Source organism: Leptodactylus fuscus, chromosome 3, assembly GCF_031893055.1.
Source record: "Leptodactylus fuscus isolate aLepFus1 chromosome 3, aLepFus1.hap2, whole genome shotgun sequence".
Classification (NCBI taxonomy): domain Eukaryota; kingdom Metazoa; phylum Chordata; class Amphibia; order Anura; family Leptodactylidae; genus Leptodactylus; species Leptodactylus fuscus.
Window position 1 is genome coordinate 242797091 of NC_134267.1, and position 8749 is coordinate 242805839.

At 44.8% G+C, this 8749-nt stretch overlaps 1 protein-coding gene across 1 annotated transcript; it reads right to left on the reverse strand.

The window, feature by feature from the left end:
• Positions 1-2671: 2671 nt before the first annotated feature.
• KRTCAP3 (keratinocyte associated protein 3) lies at positions 2672-8533 on the reverse strand. The gene is made up of 7 exons (XM_075266859.1): positions 8474-8533; positions 5415-5599; positions 4981-5040; positions 4685-4885; positions 3706-3840; positions 3264-3343; positions 2672-2846 (listed from the first exon to the last, which is right to left on the reverse strand). Exons 1-6 carry the CDS (start codon positions 8511-8513, stop codon positions 3278-3280), a joined length of 687 nt encoding a protein of 228 aa, XP_075122960.1. The 5' UTR covers positions 8514-8533; the 3' UTR covers positions 2672-2846; positions 3264-3277.
• Between the last annotated feature and the right edge of the window lie 216 nt (positions 8534-8749).

The following is an 8749-nucleotide window of genomic DNA, read 5'->3' on the forward strand; positions in this document are numbered from 1 at the left end:
CCCACTTCACCTTCTCTCCTGGAAGGTCTCCTTCCTGGTGGCCATTACATCCATCTGCAGGGACTCCATGCTGTCTTGGCATCATCCCTTTCTTGTTCTCCACAAGGACAAGGTGGTCCTTTGCCCGCCACCATCTTTTCTGCGTAAGATAGTCTGCTTTCACATCAACGAGGACATCATCGTACCATCTTTCTGTCTGGACCCCAAGCATTCACATGAGCATCCTCTTCACTGCTTGGATATTGTCTGGGTGACCCAGGTCTATTTGTTGCTCACGGACACTTCCAGTTCTTTGAACACCTTGTTTGTCCTCCCTGAAGGCCCTTGCAAGGATCTGGCTGATTCCATGGTTTCCGTATCCCAAGAGATCCAGTCTGTGATCAATGAAGCTAATTGTCTTATGTGTCGGGCTCTGCCCTTCCGTGTGATAGCTCACTCCATGAGAGCTGTTTGAGTCTCTTGGGCAGTTCATCAGGCTTTGCCACCTAGGCCTCAGTCCACACCTTCACTAAGTTTTACCAGATCCATTTTGTGGCCTCTGCCAAAGGCAGTTTGGCTAGTAAGGTTTTGTAAGTGGCTGTGTGCTAGGTTGCTCGCGTGGCCATGTATTTCTCACACTCTGGGATTGCTTTAGGACTAGAGATGAGCAAGTAGTATTCAATATATTCGTACTTGATCAGATACTACTAGCTATTTGCAGTAAGTATTCGATTCAGAACCAGCGTTGATTGTCCGAATGCTATACAGTGTATAGCATTCGGCAAATCAACACTGGTTCTGCAGCAGGCTTGTCCTTGCTAGTCTGGAGAGCTGGCAGCTTGCTGTTACGAGGGAGATTACTTTTTCTCTTAGGAATGCATTGACCAGCGATGATTGGCCAGTGTACAGCATTCGACCAATCAACGCTGGTTCTGCCGGATGCTCGTCTGTGAGGACGTGGAGTCTAAGATCGGACCACAGCAGCCTCCATTGTGGTTCAATCTTAGACTCCACCTCCTCACAGATGAGCCTTTGTCAGAACCAGTGTTGATTTGCCGCAGGCTCGTCCTTGCTAGTCAGGAGAGCTGGCAGCTTGCTGTTACAAGGGAGCTTACTTTTTATCAGCGCAACTGCAAGCGCTGTGCAGTTAAAGCACAAGGACACCATAGACTATAATGGGGTCCGTGCACTTTAACTGCACAGTGCCCTCCTAAACACTCTCCTCCTGCTATTCGTGGACTTGGTGACTCTCCTTTAGTCGAATAGTGGTTTCCCCTGAAACGAGCATTTTTCCCATAGACTATAATTGGATTCAATATTCAATTGAGTAGTTGTATATTGAGGCTCGACTCAAAACGAATATCGAATCTCAAATATTTCACTACTCGCTCATCTCTATTTAGGACGTCCCATGGTCACATGTGTGTCTCTCCAAAGTCGTGTCGTGTTCTTCATTGACCACAGTGAGAAAAGATTTTATGGCAAGTTTTTAAAAAAACTAAACTTGTTTTTAACTTCCCCCTCCTTCCAAAACCCCCATAACTTATTTTTCCATTCACAGAGCCATGAAGGTGCAATGTTTGTGAAAGACAAATTACTCTTTATAATATTCTGTACACTATACTGAGGGGAGGAGAATTCAGAATTTGGGTGAATTGGAGCAAAAGTGATTTATAGGCTTCATTTTTAGGGCACCAAGAAGCATGACACCTGTATTGTATGCTGTGGGACAATTCCAGGGATAAATTTGTAGTTTTATTTATATTGTACCCCATAAAATCCAAATCTCTGCAAAAAATAAAAGAATTGTTAAATTGCCATATTCCAACCCCCGTAATTTTTTTTTTATTATTATTTTTTTTTACATTTCCATGGGGATGCATAGTTATTTTTTGTGCAAGGCCAGGTGTGCCTTTTACACCCCCACAAAAATGGCTGGTCTATACACATTTTTCCAATATCGGGAAATAAATAAAATTATACAAACATACACACACACCAATGCAAAGTACAAATTTGTCCCACAAAAATGAAGCCCGCATATGGTTTAAAAAAAAAAAAAAAAGTATTAAGTCTACTTAAGTGCCATAAACCTTAATTCAGACGCCAGAACTGATGCCAATTCCGTCCCTCAAAAAAAAAAAAAAAAAAAAATCTTCTGTACCCACAAAATACAAGATCTCAAACTTAAACGGAAAAAAATTATGAAAGCTGGAACGCAAAGTGATAAAATGTGTTAGATCGCCGAAGGGTTAAAAATGCACCGGAATTTGTGCAAAAAAACAAAAACATTTAATTTTAACATTACTTTCGATGAGTAATGTTCCTTTACCTTGGCCCTATATATACAGATGTATCCTAACTAGAGATGAGTAAGTAGTATTCCATCGAATACCACGCGGTAAACGCAGTAAAAATTCGATGCCGCTCCAACCTTCCCTGGCGCCAATAGCCTAGATAGACTCCAACTTACCAAAAACAATGGAGGCGACCGCAGAGCCCTGACATTTCGCTAAAGAGGAGCCTTCATTCCCCAACACCGATTCAGCTTCGTATTTGGTAAATATAGGACATGGACATTCACTGGAGGTCAGGGGTCAGCGAGTAGCCCTAAACTGTATCACTCCATGGATATAGCATGACCCCGGCAGAAGAACGTTATACAGAACACGAAGTATGAAAATCGGATTTATTCACAATATATAAGGAAAATACAGAATTCACTGAACATGAGAAATAATGTACAGCATAAAACAATAAAAAAAGGGAACACCAAGTATGGCACCACATCTAGAATGAGGATCTGCAGGCGCCAGCTTAGTCAGTGCATCCAGTTTGTCCCAGGCCTCTGAGGAGCAGCAGCACATCTGTAATATAATGCATATAGATCAGAGATCATCCTCCTCCACCATTACTACCAAAGAAGAGAGAATCCTCCTCCGATATCAGCCCAAGGAATCCAAGAAACCAGATCAAAGATTGAGTCATCTCACAGAGTTGGGCAGAATCAAAGGTGACCTTCCCATCTATGTCAACACCACCAAGACTGTTATCTATCGATCCTTCCAGAGTGGTCCAATGGTGGGAAAAAAATCCCAAGTGACCCTCACCTACACGGACATGACCAGTCTTCACTCATTCCTTCCAGTGTGTCCCGGTGGAGACCAGCACAACCAAAACATTCTCCAGTGGGCAGAAGCATCAACACAAACAAGATGATCTTTTCACTCCTATCCTATTACCCCCCCACCCAATAAGACATTCCTGATGGCCAGGACACTCACCTTCAGGACACCGCCTACGCCTGAGTCTCTATCAGCTGGTGGGTTTCTGGCCTTTCCCTCTCCGCTTCTTCTTCCTGCAACTGTGACAATTCGTGTTAGCACAAGAAAGATCATGTCAACAGCCTTGATGGTCACCTCCAGTCGTAAGGTCTTCTTCATTCCACCTTCTCATTCTCCTTGGGCTAGTCATTTTCACTGAGTTTTGGACCTGAATTAGCAGGAAGTGGGTGACAAGTTTGCATCATCCTTCTTCCTCTCATTAGTAATTAGCTTGGGTAACTGTACAGGAGACAGACCCAGGGTGGACAAGGAAGAAGAACCTCCACCACCCAGTGAACATGGAGCCAGGTGACACTTCGTGAAGAACGTTACAGTAAACATTTAGTTTCGGGAAGAGTAACCTACCCTGAACCCCTTGGATTATCACTTTCCAAGTACATACCCTCTGCCTCCGATAACTCTCTCCACATGGACCAATGCCTCTGAGGATAAATGCCACCACGCAACAACGGATGGAGAGTACAGCCTCCACTAAAGATAGCAACATGCAGGGGAACCAAAGAGCCAGGGTGGTGTCCTGCAAAGGAGAAGACATGCTGGTTATAGAAAGCATTCAGGGGAGTCGCCAATTAGAGGAGCACTAGTACGGTGAACAGCGAGGCTCAATAGGCTGTATGCTCAGCGAGGTCACCACCGATCTCTCATATATGGATAGGCTGTATTCTCAGTGATGTCACCACCGATCTCTCGTGTATGGATAGGCTGTATTCTCAGTGATATCACCACCGATCTCTCGTATATGGATAGGCTGTATTCTCAGTGATGTCACCACCGATCTCTCGTATATGGATAGGCTGTATTCTCAGTGATGTCACCACTGATCTCTCATATATGGATAGGCTGTATTCTCAGTGATGTCACCACTGATCTCTCATATATGGATAGGCTGTATTCTCAGTGATGTCACCACTGATCTCTCATATATGGATAGGCTGTATTCTCAGTGATATCACCACCGATCTCTCGTATATGGATAGGCTGTATTCTCAGTGATGTCACCACCGATCTCTCGTATATGGATAGGCTGTATTCTCAGTGATGTCACCACTGATCTCTCATATATGGATAGGCTGTATTCTCAGTGATGTCACCACTGATCTCTCATATATGGATAGGCTGTATTCTCAGTGATGTCACCACTGATCTCTCATATATGGATAGGCTGTATTCTCAGTGATGTCACCACTGATCTCTCATATATGGATAGGCTGTATTCTCAGTGATGTCACCACCGATCTCTCGTATATGGATAGGCTGTATTCTCAGTGATGTCACTGTTACTCAGGTGAATGGTCAGGTTGTCTACTTAGTAAGGTCCCCAGTTCTAACACAGTAGATAATACTGGCCATAATTCACTTACATAGATCCTTGTGGTATCAAAGGGGCACTCGTTGCTCATGATGACGGAGCGGGTGTCTGCCGGTAGGACTGTCGCGTTACAACCAGATATTAGGTTCTTGCCTCCATTAGCAATGGTTAGTGACACGGACAGTATAAGACCCACAAAACATGCTGTTGAGAGTAGGGCGTTCAATAGGGCGAGACCCAGCAGTGACCAGTGCTGTGGACATAGACATGGTTGTCAAAACTCAACTAGTTTTCAAGATTTGAGGTAGAGAAGCCACAAGAGACCAGAGAAAGAAGGAGAAGACTCACAATTCTGGCCCGGCCCAAGTTTCGTGAGGTGAGGATGGCGCAGATTCCTGTGGTGATGCTCTGTGGAAATACAAGAGAATGAGAGAAGATCAGAAGGTGAAATGCTGAGATTTACCATTAGTAACCACCATGTTCTCCATTCCTGGTGACTGCATTAGTGGTACTGGGGGTGTCATGAGAGATAAGGGGCTCCTACACTCCGACAACATGGGGCATCTCCACAGTAGTGACTTTCCCCTTCTACAGTTTGCACCACTTTCAGCATATGAGAGTACAGAATCTGCTGAAGAAATTGAAGGTTAGCCAGAAGACTTCTGTGGCACCCACGGGAATAGACAACCCGCTGTCATCTGTGACCAAGGACTAAACCTGCACTAGGTAATGCCCTCTCATACAGCCGCGGTGGAGAGGATGGCACATCAGGAGATACTCACCAGTAACCCCGATACCACAGAGATTATGTTGGCTGTGCAGTATTCTGGGCTCACCGTCTTCTCCGGATTGGCCACATGCCGGAGGACGGTACCGTGAACAATGGCGCCCAAGATGAAGTTCACATGGCCTACGAAGATCAGAGCAATCCCAGCTCGCATCAACTGCCGAGGACCCTTCTCCAGGTCTAAAACAGGGACAAAAGAATTACAGGTCTCAGGAGGCTTCAAGAGTCACCGTATAACCATTACTAGAGGTCACTATGACCCAGGCTAGTGAGGAGAACATGGAGGGAGCGCTTAAACCTACACGTAGGGGGTCACAACACAGGTGGACAATGTCTCATGGATCCCGGTATGCAGTCACATCAAGTCACAATTAGCACACCAGTGGATAACAATCATTTTGTACAATTTCTAAGCTGTAGAAACCATTAGCTACTCTACTTTATACATCCACCCCATAGAAGCCTATAGATACTGTATAGGGTTAAACAGAATATCACTTTTCTGCTATTCATGGTATAATACACCCCAGATGTTTTCGCCCATGTCTCACCTCTTCACACAATGCCAGATTTGCTAGGATGTTCTGCACCGAGCACTGTTCATGTACAGTATGCATATATTATAGCAATTCTGATTGGAAGCGAAGCTCTGAAGGCATCATTTCCATTGAATGAAACTAGATTGTAATGGTAAGGCCTGTACTAGAAAACAAGTATCTGGCCCGACCATGAGCGGCCTGATCTCTGGTATCTGTAAGCTACTTTCTTCTCTAGAAGGTCAGGCCCCCGGCCCACAAATACATGGCAAGGTGGACGGAGACTCTAGACAGGCAGATCTCGCCTGGTCAATGGCAGATCATTTGGTCCCATGTGGCCGAGTCCTTGACCTTTATCATCTTCCAGGAAACCCAATACAAATTGCTCACACGTTGGTGTCACACCTCAACCGTGCTTCACTGCCTTAATTCTAGCATATCTCCATGCTGGTGATGCCAGGCAACAGCGGGCACACCATTCTACATCTTCTGGGGTGTCCTCTGTTCTGCCCTTTTAGGATGGAGGTCAGGGCTCTTACTGCTGGGAGTTCTACTGGACCCTCCACTGGAAGAAAGGGTACCCTCTCGCAGAGGTCCTCAGCTAATCGCTCTTGTAAAGGACATACTTAGATTGGCATTCCTGCCCGCTTCCTTTATATACATGGTCTTTAATGCCCCGTGGTCTTCTTTGGACACCCATTGCATCCTGCAAGGTCTCCAACTCCTACCCCCTCCCCATACTGTTGAGCTATTTGGCCACTTATGGTGTCATTCCTTGGTTCTCTCTATTGTGGATTTTATAATAATCCAATTTAAAAAAAAAAAAAAAAAATCTTGTAATTCCATCATCTTTTGCCACATCATTTGGCCCCCACATTACCCCCCCAGCAGGGGGCACTGAGTAAACTCCACAGTACATGCAGGATTGAAGTGCTCACCACGAGGCCTCCATACCCCAACCCGACTATCATCAGGTCCCAAGCTATGGCAGTCCCCGGGATACTCTTCAGGCCTCTTCCATCCTCTGGCTTATGTCACACACCCCAGGGTCACTGCTAAGACCTGTGATTGGGCCTCAGTGGTCACATGAGGCGCGTCAGTATAATTACGCTTTGACCCTCGTCATGACATTGACCATGTGATTGGGCCTCAGTGGGGACTTGGGGTGCATGACTCTGATAACATCAGCTGGAAGAGGACGATGGGGACCACCTGATGCACAGGCACAAGCAAAAGTGTAATAATGGCGCCAACCGTGTCTGACTGGTGGACAAAGACTGTGGAAGCTGCTCAAGCTCGTCGCGGGATCAAACAATCCGGAGCTCATTTGCGCCCAACACCTAACAGCAAGGTCAGGTCTAGGGGCAAATCATTGCAATGACCAGCCGACTTCTCAACCGAACCGTCCTCAAACTCTGTAACTAGACAAAATCTCATTGAGTGTGTCAGTCATGTCTAGTAGTCACCAAGAGGTAGACTACCCAAAAGCATCTACAGAGACCCCCAGTGTCTACTCCCCACCTGGTATCACTTACATATCTGACAGACATTTCTATCTGGGTTTGGGGTGTTTTTGTCATGGAGCTTAAATTCCCCTGTAGTGACCCCAGTCCTATTATTACACCCCTCTGTGTCTTATCACACCCGCACTCTAATATAAGATAGACGAGGGCTGCATCATTATATCACCCCCCCCCCTATAGTATATGCACAGATCCCATTGTATAACACCCCCTCCTCTCTATTACATTGTATCATTCACCCCCTCTGCTCTAGATCACAGCACATACTATATAACATATCACACTCCTATATTACATTGTATCACTCTCCCTCCCCTACATGCACATACTATATGACATTACATGCACATATCACACACCCTCCTCTATAACCCAGCACATACTATATTATATGCAGATACTATGACATTACATGACGCTCTTCTACAATATTACATTGTATCACAGCACATACTATATAACATGTGTATATTGTATTGTATCACTCTCCCTCTCCTACATGCACATACTATATGACATATCACGCCCCTCTATATAACATGTGTATATTACATTGTATCACTCTCCTACATGCACATACTATATGACATATCACGCCCCTCTATATAACATGTGTATTTTGTATTGTATCACTCTCCCTCCACTACATGAACATACTAGATGACATTATTCTATACACATATATCACACCCCCTCCTCTATAGCCCAGCACATACTATATGATATTATCACTCTCCCTCTCGTCTATATTACATGCACATATGACATTACATGACGCTCCTCTATAATATTACATTGTATCACAGCACATACTATATGATATTACATTGTATCACTCACCCACTCCTCTTTATTACATGAACATACTATATGACATTATATCGCTCTCCTCTATTATATGACATTATCACGCTCCTCTATAACACGCTATATGACATTATTACATGCTATTCTATTACACATATTATATGACTCTCCTGGACTCTTGTACTCACTGAAGCCGCACACTTGCTCCTCACTCCTCACTGACGCCATGTCTCCTCTCACCTGGAACACACCTGAGCCGAGGTCACATGATTCCTCTCAGGCCACGCCCACTGACATCACTACTCAACTCACCTGTGCAGACAGAAATCCCAGGTAGATAATGACAGGAACTCCCATCACTCTGGACTCTGTATCCTGTGTGGAGGCGGCAACTCTACTTCATATCAATCACCTGTATATGACCCATCACCTAAATATTATGTTATATTACCTGTATATTATAC

Coding starts and splice junctions, on each gene's coding strand:
- KRTCAP3 (XM_075266859.1), bottom strand. CDS start 8,513: ATGGCGTCAGTGAGGAGTGAGGAGCAAGTGTGCGGCTTCA. Junction 5,041..5,414: donor CTGTGGTATCGGGGTTACTG/GTGAGTATCTCC, acceptor GTATTTCCACAG/AGCATCACCACAGGAATCTG. Junction 4,886..4,980: donor ACTTGGGCCGGGCCAGAATT/GTGAGTCTTCTC, acceptor CTATGTCCACAG/CACTGGTCACTGCTGGGTCT.